The sequence below is a fragment of the Megalobrama amblycephala genome, linkage group LG4, assembly GCF_018812025.1.
Source record: "Megalobrama amblycephala isolate DHTTF-2021 linkage group LG4, ASM1881202v1, whole genome shotgun sequence".
NCBI classification, from domain to species: Eukaryota; Metazoa; Chordata; class Actinopteri; order Cypriniformes; family Xenocyprididae; genus Megalobrama; species Megalobrama amblycephala.
In genome coordinates this window covers 12,039,075-12,055,296 of record NC_063047.1, presented here as the reverse complement: position 1 = coordinate 12,055,296, position 16,222 = coordinate 12,039,075, and the positions used below count along the sequence as shown (strand labels likewise).

The following is a 16,222-nucleotide window of genomic DNA, read 5'->3' as shown; positions in this document are numbered from 1 at the left end:
CATTGACTTTAGACTTTAGACCAGGTTTGAGTTGGTCTATGGCGCAGTCTATTTTCAGCTCCTTAAAATAGCAATGCGCCGGCAATGCGCCTGAACACACCTCTTTTTTAGACCAGCACGCCCATGGGCGCACTAACTGGCGCAAATGCATTTACTAATTTAAGGACGTGGCGCTAAACGGGAAAACGCGAACGGCGCCGGACGCAAACTAGCAAACACACTTGCACTGCGCCTTGCGTTGCATTGCGCCGGGTGTATTATAGGGCCCCTTGAGTTATCAAGCATAATCACAAAATATTTTAAAGATTTGCTCAATTGTGAAGCTAAAAAAAATAGGTTAAAATAATGTCTCCCCTATAAAATAATAATTTACAATCAGAACTGTTGCACTCAATTATTGTGATATAATTCATTTTAGGTATAACCACTTCCAAAACTATGATTTTTTCTTGGCATGGAGAGCAGTTCTCAGCCAGAATAACTCAAAAGTCTTGCTACACGAGACTACACCTGTGATAGTGTAATCAATTCTTATGTTCTCCTGTTTCTTGTATCTAGCCTGTGCATTCTTTTGAGTGTGCGAATTTATTATCTGTCAGGCTCCATAACAAACAGCAGAAAGGAATTACGTTGAAACAGAACACTTGGCAGAATTTTAGTAATGTATGCAGAGACTTGTTCCCTGCTAAAACTGATTATCATAGCATAGTGTCTATTTTTCAAGCTTCATTACACATGGTTCATTCTCTCGGTCAAGATTAAAGAAGACTTCAGATTGCTCTACTAATTGGTTCTTGATTGTTGAATGATAAAAAGGTTGTGGATGCATTTTTTAGCAGTCTGGAGCCATCAATAATTCACGCTCCACAACAACAAAGTCGGTAGGTGTGTGCATGTGTGTGTGTGAATGTATGCGGGGTTGTTTGCATAATCCTGGTATCAGCAACAAAATATTTGTATAAAAATCAGGCATTTCAGATTGAGGCATTCATTCTAATAGGTTCAGAATCAATGGCAATTAAACATCTAGTTTTGCTATAGCTTGCTATGCATTCTTAATACAGCTTTCTTTATTAATATTTGTCTTAATAATGATTCTATTCCAGATCAGAATAAGCAAAATAATGTAAATGCAAGAAATCCAATGCTCTCAAATGTCACAGTTTGCCTTAAAAAGTAAGTGTTTTTTTTTTTTAATTTCCTATTTATCAATCGTAACTTATATAAAACATTATGGCATGAAAGTAAATTATCAAACTAATAAGGAAAGTGAGGCACAGTGACAGGCCAAATGTTTGACAATCCAGTTGTGAAAAATTAAAAAATTCCAAAGCATTGACATAATAATTTGTATGTATATACATGCAATCGTCTGCCTTAGGAAAAAATCTGTGAAAGCAAGTTATACAAAAGAGAAGCATGAGTGATTTCTCTTTTGAGAGCATATGGTAGAAAGCCTTCTTGCTCTGTGCTCACTGCAGTTTCCAACAGATGGTGAATGAGTAACAGCTATCATTTATTTACCATATCACTAGTCAAATGCATACCACGGTGACCAATTGGCCTCATTATTAATCAGCTTGAAGTTCAACAGAAGTAGCCATCTTTCCAGACCAAACTGTAAAAACACTAATCAGAAACTGGTGAAGAACAAAATTCTCCACTCTTCTCTATCTGGTGATAGAGGTTAACAGCAGCACAAAATATGCCATAAAAAATTATGTTTGTTTTAAAAGACAACAGTGAATATCTCTTACCAGTTTGATGATTCCTCTCCTGGTTCTTTTTTTTTTCCTCAAGGAGGTCTCTCTTGTTACCCCGAGAAGATTTAATGTTCAGAGTCTCAAGTAGGCGGTGAGGCCACAAAAAAGCCAAAAGGGCCCTAATAAAAGTTCTGAACAAAAATGTAGCTTTGGTTCAAAATGCACAGGTGATAAAGTCTCTCAGAGACAAAGCCCTTGTTGACCTCATGACTCATTTGACAGCAATGGCTCTCCCTTGGGTCTGTTCCCTGCGTTCATGGCATCCAGCAGAAACAGGCATCCGTGAGCCTAGATCTCCCATATGTTATTCTTGTGTCCGAGCGTCAGAACCCCAACACAACTTTATGTCTACTTCAATGGTGCTTGCAAAGTCCTTCAGCATCCATTGCAAGTTAAGCTTCAAAAACTGATCAGTAATAGATGGCTCATTGGAAAAAAAAGTGTCCGAACTTATAAGTGTCTACAGAGAGAGAGAGAGAGCGCAGGAAGGAGAGAGTGTATGCCTGTCGTTGCCCTGTCACCAACGCATGACACACGTCATCAGGGGAGGCACCTGGGCCACAGACATCTGTTTGACTCTCCCAACGAGACACGGGAGGTGTGGGGACCAGAGGGTGGTCGGGGGGTCTGGGAAGCCGTGTGGGCCAAGGGTAAGTGAGGGGGGCTGGGGTAGCAGTCCCTGCCTGCTTGCTCACAGATGCAGGTTGCTAGGTGAGGGGGCTATAAATGCTCTCTTATTGAAGGGCTAATGATGTCAAATAAAATAAAGCAAACAGTCGGTGGCTAACGAGGACTAATTTAGTGTGCTCAACGTAATGAATTAATGACGAGCACCCCACCGATAGAAATGGTGAGTGCAAGAAATGGCAGGAGACTGTGGACTCCACTGCACAGATCAGGGGGCCACGAATCTACCGATTTCACTGACAGTTCTGCTCTTCATCTTTTCAGCCTTCCTTCCTCTAATATATTTCCAGTTTAAAGTACTAGAAATAAAAGCTGAGTAGCTTTCAAGTCTATCGTAGTAATGCCTCTCTCTCTCTCTCTCTCTCTCTCTAATCTTTCTCATTTTCATGGTTTGTCTGCTGTTTGGATTGAGGTGGTCTGGTTTGATTTGGCTTGTCTCTGAGGTTGTCATGGGTAGAAGGAGCCGGATGAACAAAACACATTCGCTTCCATGCTGCTCCATCAAAGGGATCTCATGTAAGTGAGAGGAAAAAAAGTCTTTCGTTTGAAATGGGAAGACTGGCATGAATATTGATAGAACCCCCACTCAACGATGATCAAATGTGCAGTCATGTACGGATTTACATAGTGATTAAAAGCAAGTTGCTTATGGAAAAATGCTTTAAAAAAGCATAACTCTTATCAAGACGTTACAGGGAGTGTTCACCCAAAAATAAAAATCCTTTACTCACCATCATGTCATTCCATGTTGTATGACTTACTTTCTTTCATAGAACACTAAAGTAAATGTTTTGCTGAATTTTAATGCTGCTTTTTTCATACAATAAAAGCAAAGACCATGGCCTGTCAAGCTCCAAATAAGACAAAAAGCAACAACAAACCCACATAAAAGTAATCCATTTGACTTTCCATTTGTGCACTATGTATCAAAACTTGGGGAATCATATAACAGCTTTGTGTGATGATCAGGATAAATTTATATCATTATTCACTAAAAATCAATTGTTTTGAAAACAACGTGTTTGTAGCAACAAGTGGGTGATTATATAATGCCAGAAGTTTCATTTTTGGGTGAACTACTCCTTTAAAAACTAGGTTACAATTCTAAAACTTCTACTGGAAGTGTTTAAGAAAGTTACAATATTGTTGAAGTATTATACAGCAGTGAAATAAGCCTTTTAAAATGGCCCAGGGTCAAGCTGAAATCTCTTTTGTGCTTTTATTCTCTCAAATACAGTCCATCAAAAAGGCTGGGCCATTTCTAAGAGGTTATTATGAGTAAAGAGTGCAACCAGCCATGGGCATGCTCTATAATAACCATAATGTAATGAGTCAATTAGCAATGGTGCCAGAGAGAGAGTGAGTGACAGAGATAAAAGGGGAGTTGTGATCGGTCCCCCATGGGATGGTTTCATATCCTCATTTAAGTACCTGAAACCCAATCAGCACTATGAGTGTGGCTGTTTATATCCATCTAAAATCTTTAGCACATCTGGGGTTATGATGATACAGAGAAGAGGTCCCATATGTTTGAGCCCATCAGATCTAAACGGACCATCAGCGATTCAAATAATTCTAAAAAGCTCCACAGCAACAAGACACCGCTGCACAGAGGTCCACTGCATACATCGCATGACTGCACAGTTGATAAGTAAAACCAATACAGCTTGATAGTTTTTTAAAATCACATCATGAATACTAAATATATTTTTAAACTAAAATTATCCTAAATATGCACATACAACCAATATGGCAATATTATATGGCATTTACTCAAGAAATGCCATATAATACACCAAGATATCAGTTCTAAGAATGAAACGTTTTGAACATTCCAACCTAGGAAGGAAAGGAAGATTATAACACTCCTTTGAGCAGTTTTGGACATGCATTGTATGGCGGGAAAAGGTGCTGAGTGCCTAGAGAAATCACTTTACTGTCTCGCTTCATTTGAGGGTTCGATAAGCTGTGGGCCACATATCAGAAGAGGGATCAGAAAACTCAACATCATTTAGCAAGATCACTGAACTCACACTCAAAAGCCTTGCTGACCTATTTCTTGCCTACTGAATAAAACCAGCAGACTAACCTAACAAAAGTGAAGGAACCTCTAGAAAGGAGCAGTTCGGTGTACATAAACCCCAATGACACTTCAAAAAAGCCCACACAAGGGAGGGGAACCACCAATTGCAAGATAAAACTTCTTTAATTAAAAAGTGACAAACGTTTCAGTAACATGTGACCTTCCTAAATGTCTAGTTAACATTAGGTGTGTTCGACATCAGCTGCGGCTGGATGCAACCGATCGTCGAGAGTAGCCGTGTGCAGGCGGGGAGGAGCTGAAAACGGAGACATGAAGTCGGACACTTTCTGCTTCCCGTAGCGACGCTCGCACTGCGTTTGCATACTTTATCACAGCTGAAGTGAAATAAATGCAATATTTGACTAATACCCTGATGTTTCAGAGACATTTTCATTCAATACTTTATGTACTGCTTACAGCATCTGTTTTTACAAGAATAAAGTTCAACATAAGCATATATTATTTAAATGCCAATGTAGTGGGGTCTACGTTTTTTATCAGTTTTATTTTGATAAACATGACACAATATAACATCGCGACTACATGAAAAGAGCTTTAACTGTTATAAAAACACAGATTTTTGAGCATTACTGGAACTGAAGGTGTGACAATAAACACGAAACACACGTGATCTTTGTCGTGTGGTGAATCCGGCCAATCGTGAAACAGCTGTGTCGTCATCAGAGCTCGTGCAGCTCCTCTTTAGAAACTGCGCTGGCTGCCTCAGGTGGCTGATCTCGAATCACTCTCGCGGTACTTTGAAGCTATACGTCACAGTCACACATGGTGTCGGCGCTGTCTCAAGTCGGACAAAATTTCTTACCGGCATGCACTGCTTCAAGTCAGCCGCCAATCGGTCTGTGCGGCGCTGCATGAGCTCGAACACACCTAATGCTCAGTGCAGGTGCCATCTTAATATGAGTCACATGATTACATGGATCACATGGCCAACCAAACTAGGGTATGCTAAAATCCAGACAACATATTTGAAAAACATACATAATTCATGAAATGAGACATAAGTCAATAAAAAGGTAATGGTGTCTCCAATTTTGTATATTTTTGTTTTGGTGTTTTCACAAGCTGATCAAATCTTAGATGGAAAAAAGCCAGTAGAATTATCCAAAGTCATGTGTTTGTTCTCCTTGATAAAAGTGTCAGAATTAACGAAACAGTCTCTTAAGTTAGAGGAGGCTCCTTGAATATGTTTTCTGGTTCATTAGTATACCCTAGTTTGGTTGGCCATGTGATCCATGTAATCATGTGACTCATATTAAGATGGCTCCTGCACTGAGCATTGTTAACTAGACACTGAGAAAGGTCACATATGACCAAAACGTTTGCCAATTTTTCATTAAAGCAATGGTTTTATCTTGCAGTTGGTGGTTCCCTTTCATTGTTGGAGTGTGCAGGCTTTTTTGAAGTGTTTCCCTAATTGAAGTTTTTGGTCCACGCACCTCATTTGGACAGTTTTTAAGGCGTGGTGAGTTCCTGGCTTTTCATTAGACGGAGTCGACATTTACACTACCCCACTAAGTGCCACCGCCATGGGGGGAGGATGTTGCCATAGTAGCATACCCCTATGTCACTTTCTGAGTCATTTAATTATTAACAACCCCATGCCTGAACTGTGCAGGAATATCTTAGTCTGTTGCAACACAATGTATGATGCACACAGTCTGGTGCAAACATATACACCATACAGAACAGCTGGGCAAAATCCTGAAAATAAAAAGTTCTAAGTTAAAAGTCTAAGTTCAATTTTCGAAAATTTCAACTGAAGTGAAATTTGAACTGAATGCTTAACTGAGACCAAATTTGACAATTCAAATGAAAATGTGCTTAGTCTAACACAAGTGGAGAGAAAAATCATTATAAATTAGATTTATAATACCTATTAATTATATATTTGGACTAATTATGTCACTGTATTCCCTTATTCCCTGTATTTTTCACTGATTATACAAATTTCTCCAGTAATGGGCACTTTTGAAACACTGCTTCATAAAGCATCAAAAATTTACAAATGAATTGATTAAGAGCTTGTTTTAAACTCGCCACATCACATGATTTCAGCAAACAAGGCTTTGCTATATCATATGCTGCGTCCCAATTCGCATACTATCCATCCTAAATAGTATTTGAAATTAGAATTAGTACATCCCAAATCGTAGCATGTTGAAATGAGTATTACAAAGATACCCGGATGGTCTACTTTTTCCCGTTAGAATGTGAAGTGCAGATCCATGCACACTCTAACGGCTGCTCTGTTCGCGATCTCACAATGTTCCATTAAAATCAATGTTGTGTAAACGGCACAATGAATCTTTTATTGACATCATTGCTAATGCAGAACTCAGAAAAAAATTCTAGCGTTTTAACTGGTTAGAAGATTCTAACTCAAACACCTCTGACTGGCCATTGCATTCAAGAGATTAACAAACATGTCTGTGATTGGCCACATTGCTCACCACTGCAAAACACATAGTAAATAGAAACATTTGACTTTCTCCAGAGCGCAAACTCAAATATATACTGGGGCGTTTACCAAATCTGTTTCATCAAAATCTCACGCTTATACTTCAATGAGTGCTAGACATCACTGCCGTTGTCAGAGCATGATCAGACCTCACTAACCGAGTGCTGAACGCATTTGGACATAGTGGTGTATTAGAGGTAAAAAATGATATAAATACTGTTCGGTTTCTCGCACAAATCGATCGTTTCGTGTCTTAGGACATCAATGTGTCGTCACGAGCCGCAGGGTTTAATTTGGATTTGTCTATGCAAGTTTTTTCAACTCTTATTGATTGTGTTCACATTCACAATCAATCATTTGTGTTCTACTGAAGAAACAAAGTCACCTACATCTTGGATGCGCTGGGGGTAAGCAGATAAACATCAAATTTTCATTTTTGGGTGAACTATCCCTTTAAATGCAAACAACTGAGAGACAAACTACTAATGAATTGTTTGAAGCAATTAACATTGGGTGGAACAACACTAACTCTTCTTCCTGTAAAAAGCTGTCTGAAAGTTGGGGAAGGGTATTCCATGCTTACTGTATCTACAGTATTTGTGCAGTTCTTATGATTAAAATGGTTGGGCTTAGGCCATTAAAGACCAGTAAATATTTTGCCATTTGTGGCTTAACATTTTATTTATATATTTATTTTATTTTTTGCTCTGGAGTGAAGTCTGGTTCATTCTGCACAATTCAGACGTTCACAGTACATTTATGCATATGGATCGTAATCTAACAGCCCACTTAATCACTGCCAATAGCCACTTGAATGCAGGGCCGTAACCATCATAGACATTGAGAGGGATGAAGTGTCTTGACTTAATGAGCTTTATAATGTAATGTAATGTGCTTTGAGACATGAGGTTCTCTCTCGTGACGTTTTGCAGACTCTTCTGTTCATGTTCATGACTTTTGGAGGAGGTGTGGCAATTTGGAGAGCGCTCTGAAGGGAGGGTGGGATTTTATGCTTTCCAAGTTTGCTTCCTACCCTACCTTTAAATAAGAAGACCAACACAACCCCTGATTACAGCATTGCTCAAATGAATGAATACTATAAAATTAGGCGTATTGCAACATTTTAGCTTCAGCATGTGAAAAAACCCAACAAGACCATTACCAGTTCATACTGTATCAGATTACACTGATTGTTTGCCAGCAAGCTAGAACTTAAAGGGTTAGTTCACCCAAAAATGAAAATAATGTCATTTATTAATCACCCTCATGCCGTTCCACACCCGTAAGACCTTCGTTCATCTTCGGAACGCAAATTAAGACATTTTTGTTGAAATCCGATGGCTCAGTGAGGCCTCCATAGCCAGCAATGGCATTTCCTCTCTCAAGATTCATAAAGGTACTAAAAACATATTAAAATCAGTTCATGTGAGTACAGTGGTTCAATATTTATATTATAAAGCGACAAGAATATTTTTTGTGCACCAAAAAAAATAAAAATAAATAACGACTTATATAGTGATGGCGAATCTAAAACACTGTTTCAGGAAGCTTCGGAGCACAGATGAATCAGCGTGTGGAATCAGCGGTTCGGAGCGCCAAAGTCACGTGATTTCAGCAGTTTTGCGGTTTGACACGCGATCCGAATCATGATGCTCTGATTCATAACACTCCGAAGCTTCATGAAGCAGTGTTTTAAAATCGGCCATCACTATTGTTTTTTTGGCGCACCAAAAATATTATCGTTGCTTTATAATATTAATATTAAACCACTGTACTCACATGAACTGATTTAAATATGTTTTTAGTACTTTAATGGATCTTGAGAGAGGAAATGTCATTGCTGGCTATGAAGGCCTCACCATCGGATTTCAACAAAAATAGTGAGGAGTGAGGAGTTTTTTATTTATTTATTTATTGTTCTGGTTCTGTCAGAGGCCATCCACGCTATGCTGCTTACATCTGTGTGAACTGAGTAGCGTGACAGAAGTTAAAGGTGATAGAGATGATTTTTTCGTCGACTGAGAATCCAAAGACTGTTAGTGAGTTTTTGAAATGAGCGCATGCGTAAGAACAACCCCCCTCCTTCACAGCTCATTTCAAGAGAACGCCTCCCAAAACTCATGCACGAGTATTGGAACACGAGTGTTTACCACCGGCATTTGCTGTGTCGTGTTTGTGGATTCATTATGTCGGACTCACCGCAGGTAACTCATAATCTGCTGTTGTTATTTCTGTCTCCTGACAAAAACATTGCATGTGGCGCCTGTGGAGTGTGGAAAGTTACTGGAGCGCGCAGCCACGCTCGTCTCTCACAAGGAACGTCACGGCAGTGATTGACAAGCCAGAGGGCCAATCGTTTACGCGATTGGCTGATGTTTTTAAGGCCCTACCTCGTGCACAGATGATGTATATTAATATTATTACTTTCAGTGCACCTAATAAATAGTCTTTTATCAGTTAGCAAAGACAGTTTCAAGTAATATTGCAAAAATGTATAAAACAAAACATCCTCTTTAGCACCTTTAATCACGAAGACAATATTCCCGCGCGAGGAAGATTTCGGCGGGAACATGTGAGCCTTCCTATGTTCTTTGATCAGTCACGTCTCTATGAAAAGCTAAAGTATTTTTACTAAAAATATATTCTTATTTAATCCATTTATGTTAAATAGACAAACATTTGTGTCCGATATAACTTAGCGACAGGGGAAATCAAGTCTGAGCTGTAAACAAACGATTCAGTAACGTTATATCGATTCTAAGCTTCTGAGCTAAGTTACCACTTGTCACGTTAACATGTATAATCGTCCAGAAGAAAGAGTAAGGAGCTAAGAAAGGCAGAAAAATTGTAATTGGAAGAGGAAAACAGACGTTATGTTGCGTGCGTTTGAAGCCTACATGATTTATGAGATCTCACTTCCGAATGTCCGTGTCTGTGTCTCCCTTCATATTTCACACTCCTTCTGATATGACGGGTAATGCCTGAATCCCGTTGACCCGTTCCTGTTATGAGACCAAGCTCGACGACCAGGATGATCACGCAAGACTTACAGGGGCACTGGTGCTGGAAACAGTGGTAGTCCATGATGACAACTTCAACATCCTTGTAAAGCAAGGATACCCCCTAGTGGTCACTTGAGTGCCTACATGTATTTTATGCCTCACTTTCATTGTCACAAACACAAAAGCCAACATGACAACAAAGTTTTTGTTTTATAAGTTTTGTAATATCTTATCTGAATTTCAAAACATCAAATTACAGCACAAAAGCATAGCTAGTAAAAAAAAAATGTACAAATAAAAAAATAATTCTGGAGGCAACAACACCCATATACTTGGGACAAACTTGCATCTCTTAGAAACAGTTTACAAAACTACTATCTCGGTTTCAAATGACCAATAAAACTCTTTGTACAGTGGTTAACAAGTAGCCTAACTAATTCAAAAATAAAAAAAGTCACATCCAGACAATTCAGGCTTCCATTTCAACCAAAATAATGACAATACTTTTCATATGAGATGTTACATCTCTCAAGCTAAGTGATGGTACTACAAAGGCATTGTAATTGATAATGGACATTATCTTAAAGGGACAGTAAACCCAAAAATAAAAGCTCTGTCATTTACTTACCCTCATGTTGTTCCAAACGTATATGATTTTATTTATTCCTTCATTCAAACACAAAATGAGATGAGACGGGTAGAATCACAGCCTTGGTCACCATTCACTTTCATTGTTTTTCTCCATTCAATGGAAATAAAATGGTACCTGCTTCTGTATCTCCTTTTAAGTTCCATTTAAAAAAAGAAATACAGGTTTGGAACAAGACAAAAGTGAATAAATGATGAGAGAATGTTTTTTTTTAAGTTTAGGATTGTGTGACTTCCTCTGATAAATGGCAAGTGACCTCATAGTGCACAAAACTTAAGTGGCTAACTGATTAAACACCTTTTCTATATACACATTCTAACACTAGACAATAGTTTATTGTTTTATGAAAAATATTTTAGATGTATTTAATGATTTGTGTTAAAACGAAACATGAATACTGTCTAATATCAAGTGTGAAAGTATATACTGAGTCATTGGTGTGTGAGCAGCAGTAAAAACCAGAATGACACAATTAAATAATGACATGTCCCAATAATTTAAGAGGAATAAATAACAGAGAAGGAAAGTCTGAGTATCATTTACACCTGCAGATGGTAGGAGGAGGAAAAGAGGCCACCATATGACCATTTGTATTGTGCTGTACTTCTGCACAGGTGATACTGAACTGCAAAACCATCCTTCAGCTTTGCTGATGTACTTCTAGCTTGTCCTGTCCATTTGTTATCCAGTTTGGAATAAAGATGTTTGGTGTGTTTTAAAAAAGTGCATCACTTTGTGCTGTAACATTTATGACAAAACACAACCAAGCAGGACAAAACGACAAACAAACAAATACTTTCACTCAATTAATAAAATACTTGTTCAAAGTCCATTAATGCTTTTCTTTGCCAAAATAAATTACGTTCATAAGTTCACATTCATTCGCTGGTTGCGTTGTATATTCACATCTAGTAAAGGCTCACTTTTGGCTAAGAGATTTTCTCAGGAGTTCAAGATCCATCCGTATGGGAGGGTCTTTTTGTGGTGGACAAGAGTATTCCTCTAGGGACAGGGGAATGAACCTTTCCAGTAATCCCAGCACCTTGGTGCCTTGGCAGGCCAACAGAGAGGACCATGGCTGTGGTGAAGGACCTCCCGGACCAAGAAACCCAAAGAAAGCAATGGCGTCTGTAAAGAGACATCATAGGAATCAGCAAACCTAAAGTAAACCTCGCCTAGGAAAAACAGATCTTGACAGTTATTTATTTTTATTTTTTTTAAATGTTGTAGAAATACCTTACCTTTCTTCTGAAGATCTGGCGTTTTAGCAGATCCCAAAGGGACCAGATATTGTGCAGCACCAGAAATGTCATCAGGCTGACCTCTTGTGGCAAGAAGAACTATAGACCTGCAAAGAACCCAAATGATTTAGTCTATACAATGAAATATTGAAATCTCTCACCTTAATAAAAGAAAATAAAAGGTTCATAATAACAGATGGTCCAAAACAGTGAATATACACTGTTCAAAGGTTTGGGGTTGGTAAGATGTTTTGGAAAGAAGTCTCTTATGTTCACTAAGGCTAATCAAAATACAGCCACACCATTTATTTCATCAATAATACAGTAAAAATGGTGGCAAAGCTGAATTTTCAGCACTATTACTCCAGTCTTCAGTGTCACATAATCTTTCAGAAATCATTCTAACATGCTGATTTGGTAATGAAGAAACATTTGCTTTTACTATTAAATGTTGAAAACAATTGTGCAAAAGAGCAGCAGTAATTTGATATAGACACCTTATGTAAAAAATAAATATATTCCTTGCTGAATATAAATATTAATTTCTTTCAAGAAGAAATTACTGACCCCAAACTTATGAACAGTAATGTATATACTCAATTAAATCATTAGTACATCAAATCTGCACTGCATAAATCCTTACACTCATCACTAGCTCCCTCAATAAACACTGTAAGCCGCCTCTCAAGCTGTTCACCTCTGCCAACGTCTCCTAACCTCCAAACGTGCAGTTTTAAACCCCAAACCACAACTTTGACCCCTCACCTCTTCATAATTCCAGTTTTAAAATACTGTTCTGTTTTAGTGTCCAGCTTCGAAAACAATAAGCTCTTTGTGACTTTTCCAGAGCATGCGTCCACAGTAACTAGGAGGAACCCTGACTGGTTGAGGTCAAACCTCTCTGCATTTACCTAAAAGAGAACACAAAACATTTTTACATGTTAACAACCTTTGGTACTTAATGCATACACAAAAGGAGTAAAATAGAGGAAGTAAAATAAAGGAAACGCATCTGAATATTCTAATTTCCTGTCCTCTACATTGTCAAAAAAGGCAACCCCCCTATATATATGTTCAGTGCTCAGCTTAAATGAGTACACCCCCTTTGAAAAGTAACATTTTAAACAATATCTCAATGAACACAAAAACAATTTCCAAAATGTTGACAAGACTAAGTTTTACACAACATCTGTTTAACTTATAACATGAAAGTAAGGTTAATAATATAACTTAGAGAACAAAATTTTCAGTTTTACTCAAATTAGGGTGATGCAAAAATGAGTACACCCCACTGAAAGTCTCTGGAGCAAAGCTAAATTTTAGACTACAGATGTCTAATTTAACAATTCATTACACATGTCTGGCAGACAGTTGACTATAAAAGGGTGTTAAAACCCCTTCCCATTTCATGCTGTCAGCAATGGCACCACATGGAAGAGAAATGTCACAAGACCTGAGAAAGAAAATCATTTTTTCACACCAGAAAGGTGAAGGCTACAAGAAGATCAGCAAAGCTTTACTTATCAGTCAGAATACTATAGCAAAAGTGGTACAAAAATTTAAAAAAAGATGGAACTGCAACCATCTCACAGAGACGTCCAGGTCGTCCACGGAAGTTAATACCTCAACAGGAGCGTCTTCTGATGAGAAGGGCTGAAGAAAATCGGCATGCAAGTTAACTGCAGTTATCTAAAGAAGTAGAAAGCCAAACTGGGGTGACTATTTCCCGTGACACAATACAGCGTACACTGCAGAGGAATGGCATGCATGGGTGCCGTCCTCGAAAGAAGCCTCTCCTAAAGCCGAGGCACAAAAATGCCCACCTAGAGTTGGCTAGGAACCATGCTGACAAAGATGAAGACTACTGGGACTCTATACTCTGGAGTGATGAGACCAAGATAAATGTTTTTGGAACTGATGGCTCCAAACTGTAAGGCATCGCAAAGGTGAGGAATACAAAGACAAATGCATGGTGCCTACAGTGAAACATGGTGGTGGCAGTGTCCTTATGTGGGGCTGCATGAGTGCTGCTGGTGTCGAGGAGCTGCATTTCATTGATGGCATCATGAATTCACAGATGTACTGCTCTATACTGAAAGAGAAGATGCTACCATCACTCTGTGCCCTTGGTCGTCGTGCACTTTTCCAACATGACAATGATCCTAAACACACATCTGGCCACTGTTGGATTTCTGAAGAAGAACAGGCTGATTCAGTGGCTCCTGATCTGAACCCAATCGAACACGTATGGGGAATTCTGAAGAGACAAGTTGAGCATCACTCTCCATCTAGCATCCAGTCTCTAAAAGAGGTCATTCTTGAAGAATGGAAAAAGATCGATATTGCAAATTGTCGCCAACTTGTTCATTCCATGCCTAGAAGACTTGGTGCTGTCATTAAAAATCATGGAGGCCATACAAAGTACTAGATGTAGTAGTTTTGGTTTTGGGGTGTACTCATTTTTGCATCACCCTAATTTGAGTAAAACTGAAAAATGTGTAATCTAAGTTATATTATTAACCTTACTTTTTGATGTTATAAGTAAAACAGATGTTATATTAAACTTAGTCTTGTCAACATTTTGGAAATTGTTTTTGTGTTCTTTGAGATATTGTTCAAAATGCTATTTTTCAAAGGGGGTGTACACATTTACGCTGAGCACTGTATGTATTTAGGTGTGTGTGTGTGTGCGCGCGCGTGTATGTGTATAAAATCTTTACATATATTCTCATATACATAAACTAAAATACATTGTCATGACTGCAAAACTAAGAAAAAAAATTAAAAACAAAAAATGTCCACAATCAATTGTAAATCAATTATAAAAAAATTATATTAAAAAATTATTAAATTATAAAACAAACTAGACATCCCTGACATTTTTTTTAAATACAAAGTGATTTAACAGAGTTAACAATATTTATTTTATTGTAGTTTTAGTATTTTAAGGGTGCCAAAGTTAAAGCTAAACAATCTTAAAGCTATACATTCTTACATTTTACTTACTAAACTGGTGAACACTTGTACAATTTTCCCAAGATTAAATGAATGCGTTAAATGGTCACACTCACAGTGATAAAGGCTTGTGTGTCATTATCCTGTTCTTCTTTTACACTAAGGGATTTGATCTGGGTTTGGAGGTAGCTGTTCCATGGCTCACTTGAGAAGGCAAACTACAGAGAGGAAAATAAAAGTCACTCAGGATTGACAGTTTATTGACTCCATGTTACAATTACCCAGAAAACGCAAGGTAAGGCTCTTGGTCAGGATGGCAGATGGACAGTCAGTCCATCTCTGGCACACAGTTCAAAGCCTGTTCCACACAAACTGAGCTACACAAATGATGTTGTCTGTTCATATGGAGCTTGGACTGTACTTACCTGTGAGGCCCCACAGGCTCTGCAGGGCTCTGTGTTCGGCTTTGGCATAGGCACTGTGTTGCTGGCACGCTTGCTGTATTTGGGGTAGGCATTAGCGGTGCAGTTGCAGGTCTGAGTCTTTTGGTTGGCAAGTATGGTGGCGATGATCTTCACTCTCTCACAGCCTGCGGTAGAGCAGTAGCTATGGCCTTCTCGTCTGTGCCGAGCTCGTGCATACAGCCATAACAAACTGGAGGTTAAACACAGGCTTAATGTGTCAGACTGCACTGTAAACAATAATTTATCTGTATGTGACAACATAATTTAAAAGGAAGTAGGACAACACAGGCAAAATCCAGAGGCATTGCGAGAAAATTAGCAAACAATATGCTATACATTAAAATTAAAATTTGTAGAGACTATAACTAAGCCATTTATGGGTCAATTCCACCGAAAAGTGTAAACAATGTGGCTCTGTCGATATCAAAACATGGCTCTGTTTGATTGGGCATCAGGATGAGCCTGACAGAACAATACTGTCTCAGCCAATGATGTGAATTTGGGTTAGAACTAGCTGTTTGTGCAATCAATAGCAGAAAGAGGAATCACAAAAATTTGAAGTCAGTAAAATTTTGAATGATTGAAAGAAATTAATACTTTCATTGATTAAAAGTGACAGTAAAGACATTTGTAATGTTTCTATTTCAAAGAAACACTATTCTTTTCTTCACAGGAAAAATTACATTGAAAGAAAATATATTTAACTAGAAAACCGTTATATAAAATTGTAATATTTCACAATATTACAGTTTTTACTGTATTTTTATCATAAAAAATGGTGGGCATAAGAGACTTCTTTCAAAAAACATTCAAAATTTTGAACGGTAGTGCATATCACTACCATATCCATTATCGTAATTATATGATACTGAGATTTGTCTTTAAGTTATTGACATTGG

At 38.1% G+C, this 16,222-nt stretch overlaps 2 protein-coding genes across 5 annotated transcripts in view; both read right to left on the bottom strand.

The window, feature by feature from the left end:
• Window positions 1–10,096, bottom strand: part of trpm3 (transient receptor potential cation channel, subfamily M, member 3) — a 193,307-nt gene extending 183,211 nt beyond the window's left edge. For 2 of the 4 annotated variants that reach the window (XM_048187558.1, XM_048187563.1), the window contains exon 1: window positions 9,929–10,096. In XM_048187558.1, the coding sequence (XP_048043515.1) occupies window positions 9,929–10,096 (168 nt within the window). Of the gene's footprint in view, window positions 1–1,757; window positions 3,413–9,909 lie in introns of those variants that run through there. The other 2 variants (XM_048187561.1, XM_048187562.1) reach the window with 2 other exon arrangements.
• A 109-nt stretch (window positions 10,097–10,205) lies between these two features.
• cemip2 (cell migration inducing hyaluronidase 2) overlaps window positions 10,206–16,222 on the bottom strand; it is a 34,274-nt gene continuing 28,257 nt past the window's right edge. The window contains exons 20-24 of the mRNA XM_048187565.1: window positions 15,285–15,513; window positions 14,976–15,077; window positions 12,670–12,815; window positions 11,905–12,011; window positions 10,206–11,791 (exon numbers count right to left, since the gene is read on the bottom strand). Of these exons, the coding sequence (XP_048043522.1) occupies window positions 11,583–11,791; window positions 11,905–12,011; window positions 12,670–12,815; window positions 14,976–15,077; window positions 15,285–15,513 (793 nt within the window). The 3' untranslated portion in view covers window positions 10,206–11,582. The remainder of the gene's footprint in view (window positions 11,792–11,904; window positions 12,012–12,669; window positions 12,816–14,975; window positions 15,078–15,284; window positions 15,514–16,222) is intronic.